The 20,663-nt window shown below is 45.6% G+C and overlaps 1 protein-coding gene across 1 annotated transcript in view; it reads left to right on the forward strand.

Moving 5' to 3' along the window:
* The first annotated feature begins 441 nt into the window (after positions 1–441).
* The window catches only part of lrrc52 (leucine rich repeat containing 52), a 23,923-nt gene continuing 3,701 nt past the window's right edge, over positions 442–20,663 (forward strand). Inside the window, exons 1-2 of the mRNA XM_036978290.2 lie at positions 442–625; positions 868–1,860. Coding sequence (XP_036834185.1) covers positions 1,212–1,860 — 649 coding nt within the window. The 5' untranslated portion in view covers positions 442–625; positions 868–1,211. The remainder of the gene's footprint in view (positions 626–867; positions 1,861–20,663) is intronic.

Consider the following 20,663-nt stretch of genomic DNA (forward strand, 5'->3'; position numbering starts at 1 on the left):
AGGAAGGTGGTGTGGTGGTCCTTCGTGGGTAAATTTTGTCATCAAAGAAAAAGCACTGAGCTAGGCTGAAAAACCTGCATTTTGGAGCTGCCTTACTCAAGGAATCAAAAAAGAGACCGTGTTTGTATGCGGCTTCATTAACTCAGTGATATATATATATATTTTTTACATTGTTTTCAAACTAATATGTGACTCATATTAATGCCAAAATAACAAGCAAATCAGGCAAGCGCCCCCCCCCCCCCCCAAAAAAAAATTACAACAAAAAATATTATTATTTTTGTTATTTCTATTTTGATAAAAGCCCCACCTGCCCTGAATGACGGGTCGCCACTGCATGGCTCCCCCAGTGATTTTACCCATGTGCCCCTACTGAACACCTGGTTACGTCACAAAGCTGTGTGGCAGCGAATCACACACACAGTCTGACTATGAGACTGCTGACACACACACACTGCAGCCCCCCCCCCCCCCCCCAACTGCAAAAAGAGAGAGCGAACGAGAGAGAGCAGAGCAGCGAACACACACATGCAGCCAGACCAGCCGAGCAGGCAAATGAGGGATGGACGCACTTCCATTCGCGCTCCGGAATAACGGATTAGCAAATGACATCGCAGAACAGACGGTGATTATTAAACTATTACAAATCCATTAAAACAGGCAGTATTACACACCACTCTCTTTAGTAGGAAGCGGAGGAATCACTTCCTGGAATTTCACCATCCAGCAGTTTGGAAACTATAAACGAACAATGCATTCTGCCGCAGACAACTAACTTAAAATAAATACATACCGAGGCAATAACAGAAAAGAGTGACAGACTCCCTTTTATCAAATATTTCTCTTCTCTCTCTACTCTCCTTTCAGATGAACCTGATAAGCCTCAGCGATTCTCACCGCCCGACCAGCGCGTCAGTCAGTAGGGTCACCTTCGTAATTAACACGGGCGTCTTGTGGACGTGCGTGTGAGTGAGCTAGAGACCGTTATCCATTTGGAGCGAGAGGGGAAGAAAGAGAGTCTGGATATAACCACTATCCAATCCTCCAGACAACAGCAGAAGCCGCAACCGGACTCGGTCCTCCAGAGTAGCCGTCTAGCCGCACCCCCAGTCCCGCAGCCCCATGCAGGATGCCCGGAGGGGAGCGCTGGTCCTGGGGTGTCCTCCTGGTCCTACTCAGCCCGAGTTCATGACGCCCTGGGCTGCTTCATCATGCGTCTCCTACCCGCTCCAAGCGCTCACTCTCTCCGGCTACTCTTTCTCTTTATCTTCGTGATGGGGGTGGCCCCTTCCCCGGCTCTTACAGCAGGCTGCCCTGACAGGTGTGTGTGTGACGACCAGCTGGTGGTCCAGTGTGCCGGGCAGGAGCTCACCCTCTTCCCCAACGACCTCCCTCTAGCTACCCGCCAACTCATCATCTCCAACAACCGCATCGGAGAACTTCCAGCATTGCAACTCAACTACCTGTCTGATCTAGTATACCTGGACGTCAGCAACAACACCCTGATGGAGATCTCCGAGTCCACCTTCGGGAATCTCCGGAAGCTGGCCTACCTTGACCTGTCCTTCAATACACTGACCCAGATCGAGGACCGGACGTTTGGACCGTTGTCTAGCCTTGTGATGCTACGGCTAACAGACAACCCGGGGCTAAGTGAGATCCACCCGGATGCGTTCTCAGAGAACATGGCTCTGCAGGTGCTGGATGTGAGCAGGAACAACCTGACGACGCTGAACATCAGCTCTCTGATTGCCCTGCCCTCTCTGCGCTCCATGGGGCTCAGTGGAAACCCCTGGAGGTGTGACTGCGAGACGGAGGACCTCTGCCTCTGGGTCCAAATAGAAGGATTCAAGTTCCAAGGTAAGAATGGGGATGGAGAGTACAGGGGGGCTTTGTGTGTGTGAGCATGTAAACCACTGTACAGAAAGCGGGATTCAAGTTTGGGGATTTAAGTGGTTCTGTTTGTTTATAGAATATGGGTGACCTGTGCCAGTGTCTTGCTCATGTGCTCCTATACATGTCACTTTATTTGCCTACTGTCTTTAATTCAGCTGCAATAAATGTCTAGCTTGACAGATGTTCAGAGAAAGTGCAGTCCTAACACTCAGGTGGTGTAGATGGATAGTTATTCGACCTATAGCTTAGACTGTTGACCTGCACTGTGTGTTTTGTTGTTGTACCATTCTGGCGAGTAAACAGGCAGTTGTCCTCTGCTGGGACGTAGAGCCAGAGATGCTCCAAGGTCTTATCACTGCTTATCGTCACATCAACTCATTTAGCTAATTTGATGGTGGGCGCTCAGTCAATAGTCCCTGACTGACAGCCCACTCGGGGACGCCAGCACTGTTTTCACAACACACACACACACAGAGTCAGAGCTAGAGCCTGAGCCAGGGTGAGTAACATCACAGGAGCACAGGGATTGGATTGGAAGTCTCAATGATCAGAGGACTTCCACACCCCATACACAGAATCTCACTCGCTCCCTCTCCCACTTTACTCTCTCTCTCCCTCCCTCTCTCGCTCCCTCTCTCTCTCCCTCCCTCTCTCTCTCCTCTCTCCCTCCTCTCTTTCCTCTCTCTCCCTCCCTCTCTCGCTCACTCTCCCACTTTACTCTATCACTCCCTCACTCTCTCTCCTCTCTCCCTCCTCTCTTTCCTCTCTCTCTCCCTCCCTCTCTCTCCCTCACTCTCTTCTCTCTATTTCTTACACCCTCTCCTCTCTCCCTCTCCTCCCCAGTCTTTCCCTCGCTCCCTAACCTCACCTGTCCTTCACATCACACCAATGACTCTCCCAAAACTCTGCAGATATGCAGACGTTTTCATCCTCAATGTCTATTGAATTTCCACACTATCTTTGCCAAGAGAGCAGAACTGAGAGGAGGCCTACGACATCATCACTTCTCCTGTCAGTTAGCCTCCTCTCAGAATAGGATCCTACTGATTTAGGTCTACTAAAGAGAATAGAACATGTATAATAGCCCTACTCACAGGAGGATAGTAGTCTAATTACTGGCACACAGATCAGTGGAGCATCCCACCATTCATCTACTATGTGAGAATACCACTGTAGCCTTCATGAAGAGCGTTGAGCATTTTGGTACAGGGGCTTGTCGGTGTTCCAGGTTCAAGCCTGAGAGGCCAGGGTAGAGGTACTGACTAAGTCCACCATCAGTGTCAGCGCAACTCTCTATCTGTATCTGTGCCATTGGTTCTCTCCTCCACATCTCTCATCACTCCTCCTCTCTTGTCGTTCTTCTTTGACCATTCACCCTCCACGCAGCTGCATCAGGTCCTGGTTACAGGGAGTTACTGGTACTTTGAACTTGACCAGACACCATGCAGAGAAAGAAGGGATGAGATATTGTTTTTATGTACAGTAATGTTGAGATGAAGCATCTCTCCCTTCTCTCTCTCCCGTAGTATGGGATTACATGGAAGTCTATTGATATTGCAGCCATATCCATGTACACTAACCAGAGTGACAGTCGGAGGAGAGGGAATGGGGTCAGGAGAAGAGGGTGCGTGTGTGTGTTTGTTAGCGGTTGGTGTATGCGACTGTGTGTCTTCGTTGTTTAAGATGTCTCATGTTATGACTGCAGGGCTGAGAGTGTAATGTAAAGAGATTCCCGGTGTCTTTAGCTCATCCTGTGAGTGTGTGTGCATGTGTGTGCGTGCGTGCATCCGTGCGTGCGTGTGTGTTCCACCTGGGCTCCCCATCTTCTAGCACGATTAATCAGAGCCCATTCAGAATTCGTCCCTTCCCCTCTCCTCCTCCTTATCTCACTACTGTATGCTATGAAAGGGATTCATCACGCTAGCATAGCAGATGTGAAGTAGCTAGCCAATTATACAGTGACGTCACCTTCCCTGAGAAGCCTCGGCCAACCAAGAACATGGTTAGCACGCTGCTTGGGGTGTATGTTGTGTTTTTGTGAACGAGGGTTCACGTTGCGGATTGGCCGTACAGGGATAGACTCATGCTACACTTGCTGAAAGGAGAAGGCTCCCCAACAAACTTTATTTAGTGTGTGTGAGCGTGCATGCGTGCATGTGCTCGCATGTCTGTTCTTTGGTGGAAAAAGTACCCAATTGTCATACTTGAGTAAAAGTAAAGATATCTTAATTAATAGAAAATTACTCAAGTTAAAGTGAGTCACCCAGAAAAAAACTACTTGAGTAAAATTCTAAAAGTATTTGGTTTTAAATATACTTAAGTATAGAAAGTAAATGTAACTGCAAAAATATACTTTAGTATCAAAAGTAAAAGTATGAATAATTTCATATTCCTTATAATAAGCAAATCAGACGGCTCAATTTGGCTGAAATGTGAAAAGTACATTATTTTCTTTAGGAATGTAGTGAAGTAAAAGTAGTCAACAATATAAATAGTAAAGTAAAGTACAGATAACCCAAAAAAGGACTTAAGCAGTACTTGAAAGTATTTTTACTTACTTTACCCCACTGCGTGTGTGTAAAGAATGTGTCACTTGTGTCCGTGTTAACATGTATTGACACAACCAGCCAACAAAGTCACAGAGTGCCGATGGGGAGAGAGAGAGACCGTAAATCCATTCATTATGATCAGCAGTCAATGATACCTTGAACAACTACATACATTATTAACCTTTGGATTCCCTGCATTGTTCAATATTTTATTCTTTAGAGTCTAAGACGTTGGTTGCTAAGCTGACATGTGGAATTATTTAAGATGGTCATACTATGGATAATTTAGCTAATTGGTTTGGAATTTTAGGACCCTTTTAGGTATAAAAAAATATAGAGAGATTTTGGTCTTTACTACCAAAGCCCATAGAAACGCATTGAATACATGCAGGTAGCCTGGCGGGTAGGAGCGTTGGGCCAGTAACTGAAAGGTTGCTAGATCGAATCCCCGAGCTGACAAGGTAAAAATCTGTCGTACTGCCCCTTGAGCAAGGCAGATAACCCACTGTTTCCCGGGCGCCGAAGACGTGGATGTCGATTAAGGCAGCCCTTCGCACCGCTCTGATTCAGAGGTGTTGTTTTAAATACGGAAGACACATTTGTGTTGAATGCATTCAGTTGTACAACTGACTAGATATCCTCTTTCCCCTAACACATTCATTAATGGCAAAAGGGACAGTTAAAAAATAAATCGTAAGAAAAAAGGTTTTTAAGCGGCTGTCCTAAATCTTAGAGAAATGAAACAACTCAGGGAATATATATACACTACCGTTACATTTTTTTGGTTTACTTAGAAATGTCCTTGTTTTTGAAAGAAAAGCTTTTTTCCCTCCATTAAAATAACATCGAATTGATCAGAAATACAGTGAAGACATTGTAGACATTGTTAATGTTGTAAATGACTATTGTAGCTGGAAACGGCAGATTTTTAATGGAATCTCTTCATAGGCTGACAGAGGCCCATTATCAGCAACCATCACTCCTGTGTTCTAACGTCAACAGTGAAGAGGCGACTCCGGGATGCTGGCCCTCCAGGCAGAGTTCCTCTGTCCAATGTCTGTGTTCTTTTTCCCATCTTAATCTTTTATTTTTATTGGCCAGTCTGAGATATGGCTTTTTCTTTGCAACTCTGCCTAGAAGGCCAACATCCCGGAGTCACCTCTATACTGTTGACATTGAGACTGGTGTTTTGCGGGTACTATTTAATGAAGCTGCCAGTTGAGGACTTGTGAGGCTTCTGTTTCTCAAACTAGATACTCTAATGTACTTGTCCTCTTGCTCAGTTGTGCACCGGGGCCTCCCACTCCTCTTTCTTTCTATGTGAAGGGAGTAGTGCACAGCATTGTACGAGATCTTCAGTTTCTTGGCAGTTTCTCGCATGGAATAGCCTTCCTTTCTCAGAACAAGAATAGACTGACGAGTTTCAGAAGAAAGTTTTTTGTTTCTGGCCATTTTGAGCCTGTAATCGAACCCACAAATGCTGATTCTCCAGATACTCAAACTAGTCTAAAGAAGGCCAGTTTTATTTCTTCTTTAATCAGTACAACAGTTTTCAGCTGTGCTAACATAATTCCAAAAGTGTTTTCTAATGATCAATTAGCCTTTTAGCTAATTAGCTAATACAACGTGCCATTGGACACAGGAGTGATGGTTGCTGATAATGGGCCTCTGTACCCCTATGTAGATATTACATAAAAAAATCAGCTACAATAGTAATTTACAACATTAACAATGTCTACACTGTATTTCTGATCAATTTAATTTTATTGAACAAAAAATTAGATTTTCTTTCAAAAACAAGGACATTTCTAAGTGACCCCAAACCTTCGAACGGTATTGTACAAATATCCCTTACACAGCCTGAAGGTGTGTTGGATCATTGTCCTGTTGGAAAAACAAATGATAGTCCCACTAAGCCCAAACCAGACGGAATGGTGTATCACTGCAAAATGCTGTGGTAGCCATGCTGGTTAAGTGTGCCTTGAATTCTAAATAAATCACAGACAGTATCACCAGCAAAGCACACCCACACCATCACACCACCTCCTCCATGCTTCACGGTGGGAACCACACAGTCCTGATTCATGCAGTCCCCTCTGAACAGTTGATGCTGAGATTTGTCTATTACTTGAACTCTGTGAAGCATTTATTTTGCTGCAATTTCTGAGGCTGGTAACTCTAATGAACTTATCCTCTGCTGCAGAGGTAACTCTGGGTATTCCTTTCCTGTGGTGGTCCTCATGAGTGCCAGTTTCATCATAGCTCTTGATGGTTTTTGCAACTGCACTTGAAAAAACTTTCAAAGTTCTTCAAATGTTCCGTATTGACTGATCTTTATGTCTTAAAGTAATGATAGACTGTCGCTTCTCTTTGCTTATTTGAGCTGTTCTTGACATAATATGGACTTGGTCTTTTACCAAATAGGGCTATCTTCTGTATACTACCCCTACCATGTCACAACACAACTGATTGGCTCAAACGCATTAAGAAGGAAAGCAATTCCACAAATGAACTTCTAACAAAGCACACAGTTAATTGAAATGCATTCCAGGTGACTACCTCATGAAGCTGGTTGAGAGAATGCCAATAGTGTGCAAAGCTGTCAGCAAGGCACAGGGTGGCTACTTTGAAGAATCTCAGATATAAATATATTTTGATTTGTTTAACACTTTTTTGCTTACTATATGATTCCATATGTGTTATTTCATAGTTTTGAGGTCTTCACTGTTATTCTACAATGTAGAAAATATTTAAAATAAAGAAAAACCCTTGAATGAGTAGGCATGTCTGTAACGGCAGATCTCCTCGGACCAAGATGAAGCGTGGTAAGTGTCCACAGCTTTAATCAAAGAAAGCACTGAACACTGAGTACAAAAATAACAAAAAGAACCGTGAAGAAACTAAACCGAAACAGTACCGTGTGGCGACAAACACTGACACGGAAACAAACACCCACAAACCAACAGTAAAACCCAGGCTACCTAAGTATGATTCTCAATCAGAGACAACTAACAACACCTGCCTCTGATTGAGAACCATACCAGGACGAAACAGAAACCAAACATAGAAAAACAAACATAGACTGCCCACCCCAACTCACGCCCTGACCATACTAAATAAAGACAAAACAAAGGAAATAAAGGTCAGAACGTGACAATGTCCAAACTTTTGACTGGTATTTTTTACTTTTGACTGTGTATAGATTTATTTTTACACATATTTAACCCCTTTTTTGGGGTAGGCACAAACTATCTTAATACTTAATACTTCCATTCGTTTATTTTAACCGATACTGGCTACTTTCAGACGAGTCTCGTGACACTTGTGGGGGTCGTAGAGCAAAACGGAGAACACCATTTTCGTGAGTGTCTCCCCTTTACATACAGTGGTCATAATAGTTGTAGGTCAAACCGTTCAGACGTTTTTGTGAGAAGACCGATTTTGGGGGGTGTCTCATGGCCTTACAAACACCGCTCTAACTCTGTCACCTTTCACCGCAGATGCGGAAGTGCGACACTGGCGGATGCAGTGGATTGAGACAGATATCTCTAGCTGAAACTGACAGATTTTTATCATGATTTTTTCAAGAATGATGCACCGGTGCTATGTGTGTTGAATATGGCATTATTGTGTGTGTTTGCTCTAACATTCTAAAAGCAGGTCAGGGTCGAAGGTTAACTGTGTAACACAAGTGTATAACACAGAGGGATGGGTTTGTGTGAGAGAGATGAACAATGACATAGAAAATGATAGACAGATATAGAGATGAGACAGAGAAATTGAAAACAGATCGAGAGAACAAACAAGGGAGGGAGAGTAAGAGAGCTGTTGCTATCTGACCTTCACTTTCTCATCATTCTTCAACGGAGGAAGGAGGGATCACCGTGAAAGGATGGCGGGAAGGATGAGGCATTGAAATGATGGTGATCTGATTAATACCATAGTGGAGAGTAGAGAGTGTAACGGTGCGCTTGTGTCGGCGTGTGTGTGTGTGTGTGTGTGTGTGTGCGTGCGTGCGTTAAGGAATTATTCACCCTAGTTGATGTGATGAAGAAAGGTCAACTATTCTTAGTCAACCTCTCTCTCTGCCAGATATAGTTGTCTTTCTTCATACATCTAAAGATATGCTGATTTTTATTTTTTTTTACCAAACAATAGAAGTGCTTGAAGTGGAATGAAAAAGTGGCCGGTACTCATTTAAATAATATTTTAATCATGTTTTACAGCCGGTATTCTATAAGAGTTGCTACTGGTGAGCACCAGTCCGATTCAACAACTGGGGTTGACAGAAATGTTGTTTTTAGCCATTTTGCTAAAAGAAGAGCTGTCTTACTTCAGTTCAGCTAGATGACATTTGTTTGGAGGGCAAAAGGGCCTTTTCTCAGAATAAGCAATCAAGAGCATAACCACATCAGTGGCTCTCTCACACACATGCAGTAGTACACAAACACACACAAACAAGCATTCATGCACGAGCACACAGTACAGCTACTCACACACATCCATCCATAATTCTAAGAAATTTGTTCTGCATCGATGAGGTTGGGAGGAAAGATTAAAAACAGAAAGATAAAAGTAGAATCCTCCTCCTCCATAGGATTACCATATGTACACACACACACATGGTGCACACACACACACACACACACACACACACACACACACACACACACACACACACACACACACACACACACACACACAGTCATAATTGGGGTGTTATAAATAGCTGTGTTTACAGTCGGAGCAGGAGTCTGCCTTCCAGGTTAATACGTCACAACCCATATCAGCTCTCTCTCTCTCTGTCTGTCTGTCTGTGTGTGTGTGTGTGTGTGTGTGTGTGTGGTGTGTGTGTGTGTGTGTGTGTGTGTGTGTGGTGTGGTGTGTGTGTGTGTGGTGTGTGTGTGTGTGTGGTACTTGAGTATGTTATGAAGTGGTGGGACTTACTCTGTTATCTGACTTCATTGCTGCTTTCTCTGATATGGGACAGATGAGGGAGAGAGTGTCAGTGATTATGTTTCAGGAACGTCATTTTTCCAGCACTCCAGTGAAATGTAAATGGTCTTGTATTTAGCTCTGCTGTGTGTAATAATTTGTCTGGAATGCAGCCGGTGATTTGGCACAGTGCAGCCCAGCTCTGCTATCACACAGCAGCTCTAGGTGTTCAAGCCAATGTGTGCGTACTGTGTGTGTGCCCACAAACATGATTTATGTTTGAATGTTAGTGTTTGTGTGTGTGTTACTAGCTTGCTTGCTTATTTGTATGATGAGTGTGTCTGTCCACACATAGAGGCTCTTTGGTTTTACTGCTCAGTGAGTGTCCGTTCGGTTGGTCTAGTCCAACCGAACCGCTACGACTGGCACTGCTCACTCTGTCAAGGTCACACACACAGTAATGGAAGGAGATCATGGTTAACCATCTAAAACTGCTAAAACGTGTGTGTGAGTGTGTGAGTGTGATCCTGAGTCATAGCTGCTTCAGTGTAGACTCAGCAGTATTGACATTACTCTACTCTGCAGCATACACACCCATTTAGCTTTTAGCATACTGTAGTCTGCTACTATACTCAGATGTCCCAGGTTCCAAACCGGCCGTCAGAACTGGAAAAAGGTGGCACACTTACATTCAATTGTATTTCATAAGAGGTGCTGGTACTAAAGCAGTAGGCTATTCGAGGTTATTGTTCTCAACAGCAATCAGCACCAACCCACTCTAACATTTATGGTCAGACAGTCCAGTGTTGACAGTACTTAGACCTCAACAGAACAAATTACCCTTCTAACTCACCAGTAGACCACAATATGCTGGTTGTGACTTTAACTGTTGTTAATTAACTTGGGGTCAGACTTCAGGTTGGGGGTCAGAGGTCAGGGATCAAGGTAATCTGCAACAGTATGAGAGGTGATCAGTCTTGTTATTTTCCTATTATGTATTGAGCCAAGCAGTATTGAGCCTGTAGTATTAGTATGGGACTTCAGCTTGTAGGTTTATTCAGGGTCATGTTATGTAACCTTATGCATCTCTCCTATTAGTCCAGTTATTGCTGCTGCTGCTCTGTACTGTGGAGCCAGGAGTTAATTTAACAAGCATGTTAATGACTACTTTAGGGAGGGAGTGGGGGGGGGGGGGGGGGGGGGGGGGGGGGGGGGGGGGGGGGGGGGGGGGGCGTGCGTGCGGGTGTGAGTGTGTGCATCACTGTTTTTGGATAATAACCTTGTTTGCTATGTTTTGAAGATGAATTATTGCTCCAAAATTCAAACAATATGACCTCATTACTAGTTCAACATAGACTGTCTGTTGCACTGAACACGAGCCACTCTCAGATGGAGGTCAGCAGCAAGGTATCAACCCAGGGAAATAGAAAACAAAGATCAGCACTGCTCTTATTTCTCCTACTATTTACTGACCTGCTCCCTGGACACACACACATGCAAACACACGCTTGCACGCACATATTCATGCACGCACGCACGCACGCACACACACACACACACACACACACACACACACACACACACACACACACACACACACACACACACACACACACACACACATAGCCCTGGGACCAAATCAGATCCTCAAAAGGTTCTACAGCTGCACCATTGAGAGCATCCTGATGTTGCATCACTGTCTGTAATGGCAACTGCTCGGCCTCCGACCACAAGACACTACAGAGGGTAGTGTGTACAGCCCAGTACATCACTGGGACCAAGCTTCCTGCTATCCAGGACCTCTTTTCCAGACGGTGTCAGAGGAAGGCCCTAAAAAGTGTCAAAGACTCCAGCCACCCTAGTCATAGACTGTTCTCTCTGCTGCCGCACGGCAAGCAGTACCGGAGCACCAAGTCTGGGACCAAAAGGCTTCTAAACAGCTTCTACCCCCCAAGCCATAAGACTCCTGAACATCTCATCAAATGGCTACCCAGACTATTTGCATTGCCCCCCTCTTTTATTCTGTTGCTACTCTCTGTTATTATCTATGCATAAGTCACTTTAATAACTCTACCCACATGTACATATTACCTCAATTACCTCGACAAACTGGTGCCCCCGCGCATTGACTCTGTACCGGTACCCCCAGTATATAGCCTCGCTATTGTTATTTTACTGCTGCTCTTTAATTATTTGTTACTTTATGTCTTATTTTTTAAAATTTTTTTTCTTAACTGCATTGGTGGTTAAGGGCTTCTGAGTAAGCATTTCACTAAGGTTATAGTCGGCGCATTTGACAAATAAAATTTGATTTGACTGGTCATTTTAAAGTGGTACACTTCACAGGGCCAGTATAGTATGACAGTGACACTGCTGTCCAGGGGTTAATAGTTATAATAGCCATTCCAGCAAACATTCCAAGAACATTAGCTACAATTCCCATTAAGTTCTAGATAGATAAAACCCTAACATTAGAATGATAACATCCCATCCCATCTTTTTTGATGTTTTAAATGAAATATCCTCGGAATGTTCTCCTAACAGTCACAAAAATGTTGTCCACAACTGTAACAAACAGCGCAGAACATTCTGTCACGATCGTTTGTAGAGAAGGACCAAGGCGCAGCGTGATTACAGTTCCACATAATTTATTAAAGTGAAACTAATAAACAAAACAAGAAACAAATAACGAGCCGTGACTACAGAGATGTTACATACACTAACTCAAAATAATATCCCACAACCCACAGGTGGAAAAAAGGCTACCAAAATATGATCCCCAATTAGAGACAACGATTACCAGCTGCCTCTAATTGGGAATCATACAAAATCACTAACATAGAAAAACAAAACTAGAACCCCACATAGAAATAATAAACTGGACTAACCCCCCAGTCACGCCCTGACCTACTCCACCATAGAAAATAAGGAATCTCTATGGTCAGGACGTGACAGTACCCCCCCCCCCCCCCCCCCCCCCCCCCAAGGTGAAACCAAAAGGGAGGGTTGGTGCAGGACGAAGAACCCTCTCATCCCGCGGATCCGCCAGCATCGGGGGCGGCTCTGGTGTGGGCCGAAGAACCCGCTCATCCTGCGGATCCAGCCATGGACCCAGGCTGAACACTGTGCCTGGACTGGACCTAGATGCCGAGGAAGGCTCCTGCCATGGAGCGGGACTGGACACCGGCCCTGGCCTGGACATCCGTGCAGAGGAAGACTCCTGCCATGGAGCTGGACTGGACACCGTGTTTGGACTGGACATCGGCTTAGAGGAAGGCTCCTGCCATGGAGCGGGACTGTACACCGTGTTTGGACTGGACATCGGCTTAGAGGAAGGCTCCTGCCATGGAGCTGGACTGGACACTGTGTTTGGACTGGACATCCGTGCAGAGGAGGACTCCTGCCATGGAGCTGGACTGGACACCGTGTTTGGACTAGATATCGGCTTAGAGGAAGGCTCCTGCCATGGAGCGGGACTGGACACCGTGTTTGGACTGGACATCGGCTTAGAGGAAGGCTCCTGCCATGGAGCTGGACTGGACACCGTGTTTGGACTGGACATCGGCTTAGAGGAAGGCTCCTGCCATGGAGCTGGACTGGACGCCGTGTTTGTACTGGACATCGGCTTAGAGGAAGGCTCCTGCCATGGAGCGGGACTGGACACCGTGCAGAGGAAGACTCCTGCCATGGAGCTGGACTGGACACTGTGTTTGGACTGGACATCGGCGCAGAGGAAGGCTGGACATCCGTGCAGAGGAAAACTCCTGCCATGGAGTAGGACTGGACACTGTGTTTGGACTGGACATCGGCGCAGAGGAAGGCTCCTGCCCCGGAGCTGGACTGGACGCCGTGCTCGGACTGTGCATTGGTGCAGAGCTCCTGCCATCCCTCGTTGAGGGATGTTCCGGACTGTTGACCGTCGCTGGAGGTTCCGGACCTTGGACCGTCTCAGGAGGTTCCGGACCATGGACCGTCTCAGGAGGTTCCGGACCGGGAAACGTTGTTGGAGGTTCCAGACGCCGGAAGCTCCGGACTGGGAACCGTCGCCGGAAGCTCTGGACTGGAAACCGTCACCGGAAGCTCTGGACTGGGAACCGTCGCTGGAAGCTCTGGACTGGGGATTGTTGCAGGAAGCCTGGTGCGTGGGGCCGGCACTGGTGGTACCGGTCTGGTGACACGCACTTCAGGGCGAGTGCGGGGAGGAGGCACAGGACGTACCTGACTGGGAAGGCACACTTGAGGGAGAGTGCGAGGAGCAGGCACAGGACGTACCGGACTGGGGACACGCACTTCAGGGAGAGTGCGAGGAGCAGGCACAGGACGTACCGGACTGGGGACACGCACTTCAGGGAGAGTGTGAGGAGCAGGCACAGGACGTACCGGACTGGGGACACTCACTTCAGGGAGAGTGCGAGGAGGAGGCACAGGACGTACTGGGCTTAGGAGGCGCACTGTAGACCTGGTGCGTAGAGCTGGCACAGATGGTGCCGGAACGATGACACTTTGGGGTGGGGCACATGGGGTGCTCGCACGGTGAGTGTGGGGAGCTGGCGCAGGACATACTGGGCTGTGGAGGCGCACTGGAGACCTGGTGCGTAGAACCGGCACAAATTGTACCGGAACGGTGAAACACACTTCAGGGTGAGTACGTGGAGGAAACACAGGACGTACCGGACTGGGGAGGCACACTGGAGGCCAGATGCGTGAAACCGGTGCAGATGACACCGGACTGGTGTCACGCTCCTCAGCATGCCCGCTCTGCAGCACTCTCATCGCCATCACCTCTCTCCGGAATCTTTTGTCGAGTTCCTCCTTCGACTCCCTGACGGTCTCTGGCTCATTCCTCGGCTCCGCCGACCACCCCATGTCCCCCCCCCCCCCCCCCACAAAAATAATTTGGGCTGTCTTTTGGGCTTACTCTGTGGCCGCGAACCCCGGCGTCGTCGCTGTCCTCTCTTCTCACCCTGCGTCTGCTTCCACGGAAGGCTTTCGTCTCCAGCCATAATTTCCCTCCAAGTCCAGGATGTCTTCTCCTCCTTTATCTCCTCCCAAGCCCAGGATACCTTCTCTTCCCGGGCACGATGCTTGGTCCTATTGTAGTGGGATATTCAGTCACGATCGTTTGTTGAAAAGGACCAAGGCGCAGCGTGATTACAGTTCCACATAATTTATTAAAGTGAAACTAATAAACGAAACAAGAAACAAACAACGAACCGTGACTACAGAGGTGCTACATACACTAACTCTAAATAATATCCCCCAAAACACAAAACAACTGTCCAGTTGTGTGGATGATTATCCAGCTGAATGTAACTAAATGTAATCTACATAATCCCCAAAAAGAATTATTTATCACGAGAGGGTCATAAACAATAACTAGTAATGCTGAAAGGAAGGTTACAATCTCACCTTTCTTGTAAAAATGTTAACAATTAATGAACATGCACCTGTGGAACAGTCGTTAAGACACTAACAGCTTACAGACGGTAGGCAATTAAGGTCACAGTTATGAAAACATAGGACACTAAAAAGAGGTCTTTCTACTGACACCAAAAGAAAGATGCCCAGGGTCCCTGCTCATCTGCATGAACGTGCCTTAGGCATGCTGCAAGGAGGCATGAGGACTGCAGATGTGGCCAGGGCAATAAATTGCAATGTCCGTACTGTGAGACGCCTAAGACAGCGCCACAGGGATACAGGACGGACAGCTGATCGTCCTCGCAGTGGCAGACCACATGTAACAACACCTGCACAGAATCGGTACATCCCAACATGACATTTGCGGGACAGGTACAAGATGGCAACAACAACTGCCTTAGTTAAACTATGAACGCACAATCCCTCCGTCAGTGCTCAGACTGTCCGCAATAGGCTGAGAGAGGCTGGGCTGAGGGCTTGTAGGGCAGGTCCTCACCACATCACCGGCAACAGCGTCACCTATGGGCACAAACCCACCATCGCTGGACCAGACAGGACTGGCAAAAAGTGCTCTTAACTGACGAGTTGCGATTTTGTCTCACCAGGGGTGATGGTCAGATTCGCGTTTATCGTCAAAGGAATGAGCGTTACACCGAGGTCTGTACTCTGGAGAAGGATCTAGGTGGAGAGTCCTCCCTCAGGTGGTACCCTTCCTGCATGCTCATCCTGACATGACCCTCCAGCATGACAATGCAACCAGCCTACTGCTCATTCTGTGCGTGATTTCCTGCAAGACAGGAATGTCAGTGTTCTGCCATGGCCAGCGAAGAGCCCAGATCTCAATCCCATTGAGCACGTCTGGGACCTGTTGGATCGGAGGGTGAGGGCTAGGACCATTCCCCCCCAGAAATGTCCGGGAACTTGCAGGTGCATTGGTGGAAGAGTGGGGTAACATCTCACAGCAAATCTGGTGCAGTCCATGAGGAGGAGATGCACTGCAGTACTTAATGCAGCTGGTGGCCACACCAGACACTGACTGTTACTTTTGATTTTGACCCCCCTTTGTTCAGGGACACATTATTCAATTTCTGTTAGTAATATGTCTGTGGAACTTGTTCAGTTTCTAGAAACATGGACTGACTGAGCAGAGATTACGATCTGGCAGTGTGGAAGTGGCAGGACTGAGTATTTGTATTGGTCTTGATTATGGAACAGGTTGCAGCTGGTTGGGATCTGCTCTGACTACAGCACACCTGTACACCAGCACACCTCCGCCCACACAATCACACACACACACAGAGAGGGAGAGAGCACTGGGGGAGTGGCGGCAGGTCAACCAGATGAGCACTAGAGGGCGTGGCAGGAGCAGATGTGACAGTTGTTTTGTTTAAAATCTATAAATTATTTTACATGAATGGCTATAAATTGATCTCTGAATGTGCTACCGTGATGACACCACTCTCTCCTGCTGCGCTACAATGTAAGGATTGCAGGCATGTGTTTTGTCAGTGGCTGTGACGTAGGGTTCAGCCAGGAGTTGGACAGTCGGAAAAAGGCAATGCAAATAGTCTGGGTAGCCATTTGATTAGCTGTTCAGGAGTCTTATGGCTTGGGGTAGAAGCTGTTAAGAAGCCTCTTGGACCAAGACTTGGTGCTCCGGTACCGCTTGCCATGCGGTAGCAGAGAGAACAGTCTATGACTAGGGTGGCTGGAGGCTTTGACAATTTTTAGGGCCTTCCTCTGACACCGCCTGATATAGAGGTCCTGGATGGCAGGAAGCTTGGCCCCGGTGATGTACTGGGCCGTGTACAGTCGTGGCCAAAAGTTTTAAGAATGACAAATATGCCCCAGTTTGTATGAGGGCAATTGTCATGCTGATTGAGTTCAAATAACAGACTGGAAGCTTCAAAAGGTGGGTGGTGCTTGGAATCATTGTTCGTCCTCTGTCATCCATGGTTACCTGCAAGGTGCGTTTATATGTATTATTTTGTTATTTTGTATTCAGTGTTCAGTCAGAATAAATAATATGAACACATACCACGCTGCACCTTGGTCTTCACCTGAATGCCGTTACAGCCCAGTCATCTTGGTGTATGTCAACTTCTGACCCACTGGAATTGTGATACAGTGAATTATAAGTGAAAAATTACTTGTGTCATGCACAAAGTATATGTCCTAACCGACTTGCCAAAACTATAGTTTTGTGGAGTGGAGAAATTTGTGGAGTGGTTGAAAAACGAGTTTTAATGACTCCAACCTAAGTGTATGTAAACTTCCGACTTCAACTGTATGTTGACAACCTGCAATGCCTGGTTCTCAAGCCAGGTTTTTTATACTCTGCACCACCAGGAAAGCTCTACTATTTGTTCAGTATATAGCCATGGCAGTATGTTCAATCAGGAATTCATTGTTTCTGTTTTAGCCTTAGATATTACTAAACCAGGGAAATACTGCTAACTGGGTTATTCACCATCCCTTTATATGCTGCATACTTCTGGGCACATATTGACAAGGTATCCAAGACTCCGAGTGCGGATCTAGGGTCACTTTTGCTTTTCAGATCCTAAAAAATAGAACAGGGGCGTCAAGCGTCTCAAAGTAGGGATTATATCGGGTGCATAAAAAAGTGGAACAGTCCATTTTTACAAAGTTTTTATTTTTTTATGTTAGTCTAAATTCTGCATGCTATTTTGTTAACAACATTGGACAAAACTATAAACGCAACATGTAAAGTGTTGGTCCCATGTTTCATGAGCTGAAATAAAAGATCCCAGAAATGTTCCATACGCACAAGTATTTCTCTAAAATGTTGTGCACATTTTACATCCCTGTTCGTGAGCATTTCTCCTTCACCAAGAGAATCCATCCACCATAAGCTCCAATGTCATTTTAGAGAATTTGTCAGTATGTCCAACCGGCCTCACAACGTCAGACAAAGTGTATGGCATCGTGGGCGAGCGGTTTGCTGATGTCAGCGTTGTGAACAGAGTGCCCCATGGTGGCAGTGGGGTTATGGTATTGGCAGGCATAAGCTATGGACAATGACACAATTGCATTTTATCGATGGCAATTTTGAATGCACCAAAATACCGTGACAAGATCCTGAGGCCCAACTGATGCGTAACTGTATTTCCAGTCATGTGAAATCCACAGATTAGGGCCTAATGAATTTATTTTAATTGACTGATTTCCTCATGTGAACTTTAACTCAGTAAAATCGAATAAATTATTAAATGTTGCGTTTATATTTTTGTTCAGTATATTTTACCAACTATTTAGCAGTCTTATGGCTTGGGGGTAGAAGCTGTTCAGGGTCCTGTTGGTTCCAGACTTTGTGCATTGGTTCCGCTTGCCGTGCGGTAGCAGAGAGAACAGTCTATGACTTGGGTGGCTGGAGTCTCTGACCATTTTTAGGGTCTTCCTCTGACACAGCCTGGTATAGAGATCCTTGATGGCAGGGAGCTCGGCCCCAGTGATGTACAAGGACTTGAAATATTGAAATAATAGATCATTCCATTCTTCCATTGTGTTAAGATTGATTCATTTCCATGTTTTTAATATACGTTTTTTCAAGATGAGTGAAGAGGAGGATCATCCAACCAATCTGGTATATCCTTACATTATGTCTGATGTATAATAAATTCTATACATTAGTTTATACTGGACTAAGCTTACATTTTCGTTAACTGTAATTTCGTTAGTTATGCTGCAACTTTCCCTCCATCTTGTGCCAACATCAGTTATTTTTAAGTCTTTGTTCCAATAGTTCATGTTTTTTTCTAAGAGATTGTCAGTTGGATATGCTCTCTGCAAGGTTATCTATGTCTTCCACGTCATATGAACACCCTTTTCTGACTCAAATAGGATTTACTCAAGGTTGCTCTGATGTCCAAAAGATTTCAAATCAAAATGTCATGATATGGAACTTTTAAGTTGCATATATTTCAGACTATCTACATTGGTCAGTTCGAAAATGACTTTTGAGTTCTGTCATGGAAATAAATGTACTTCCTGTTACCAAGTCATTTATGGTTTCTATGCCTTTAGTTTTCCATGTGGACCAATTTATAGGTGAATTCTGAAAGCTATCCAATGATTGTTCCATAAAGTTGTGTTTTTCGGAAATGATTTTGGATCTTGTAGAATAGGTTTCATTTTCTTCCATATTGTTATATTGAAATGTGTTGTAGGAACGTTCTTGTAACATCAGGTGAATGTTTTTTGCACCCTAAAATAAACATTATAGAATAATCTGCACAACTGGACAGTTTTTGTGTTTTGGGAACATACTGTATCCTTTGCGATGTCCCCAGAAGGTTCTCACCAGACTGTTCCCACAACCTAATGAGACATTCTGGGAGCCTTTAAAGAACAGATTAAATGGGTTCTAGGAATGTTCTTGCAACATCAGCACCACTAAACACTTTTTGTCTTATGAGAACATTTGTTGAGACCTAACGAATGTTCTAAAAACTTTGACAGAACCAATTATGGTTTGCTAGATGAGTCATGATAATAATGATACTACAGGGCTGAGGGGACAGGTGGCTCCTCCTGGATTGTATAGATAAAACATGTATGTAGATTGGTGTACAATCCAGTCTGGATGTGAGTTTCTAATAAACACGGCTTCTACTTCTACTCAGGGTCAGCCATCCAACCATACTATGGTAATGATGATTAATAGTATAGTCCTGTCACAGCTTTCCAGTAGGGTATGAGTAAATTGAGGCCCTGGAAAGATGACTCTCTCTCTCTCTCTCTAACCTGTGCTGTGGTTTTCAGTGGTGTTAAGATAGAAGAGGAGTCCGACAGTCACTCTAACTGATGTTGTGTTTTAGCAGTAGTATGGAGTAGCTGAAAGCCTCTTCAGTGTGGGAGCTGTTGTATAAGTCAGTCTCCTCATGGTTGTGTTATAAAGAGAGATACTGACAGTGAAGCACCCACAGTGGTTTGGTTCATTCTCTACGTGGGCAGAGATTGACAGAGAGAGAGAGAGATTGACAGAGAAAGCTAGACAGACAGACAGACAGACAGACAGACAGACAGAGAACTATACAGAAAGAGAGAGATGAAGAGACAAAGAAAAACAGACAGAGGGAGATAGCCTGAAACAGACAGTGGACCATCCATTCTGGGGCGTCTGTTTGTAATGAAGATGAGATGGGCCGGTTGAGTGGTGGCTGTGATGTGATGTGATGTGGGGGTAAGGGGGCACAGCAATCCCGTCTCCCCTAGGGCTGAAGCAGGCGTGTGCGTGCATGCAAGAGATGACGGGTTGTCAACGGGACAAGGCCCCTCACAGATTATGACAGAGTGACGCGAGGGACAGCCAATGTGATCTAATACACACTGGAGAGAGCGAGAGAGATGGAGAGAAAGAGGGATAGAGAATGGGAGAGGGGAGGGAGAAGGAGAAAGGGGATGAGATGAGCGTGAGGGAGAGAGGAAGAGAGGGAGAGAGGAAGATCCATAAAGAGCCGATGTAAGTGCAGGTTTTTGCTCCAGCCAAAGAAGTAACCCTGCAATGGATGTTACAGATGTTACATTATTATGTCAATCATCTGATCGGTTCACAATCAATAACAAGTTGCGGAATGACAAAGGACCAAAACCATACCGTGAGCTTCAACTACTTGCTCCTGGCCAACTGAGCTGAGTTGGTCTACCTCGTATTTGTCTGTGTGCCGGGGCAAGGTAAGGACTAAGCACATCCTGCCTAATCAGAATAAGAACTTGCATAATGTTGCCTAGCTAACTCAACGTCATCATGTGCCAGTCTATTTCTGCCCAGACAGGCAAAGCTTAGGTTACAATCCGTGTCTGATCTGCTTTGTCGGATCCTGACCTACATTAAACTCAGAG

The sequence above is a fragment of the Oncorhynchus mykiss genome, chromosome 5, assembly GCF_057628025.1.
Source record: "Oncorhynchus mykiss isolate SJ-2025 chromosome 5, ASM5762802v1, whole genome shotgun sequence".
Taxonomy (NCBI): Eukaryota; Metazoa; Chordata; class Actinopteri; order Salmoniformes; family Salmonidae; genus Oncorhynchus; species Oncorhynchus mykiss.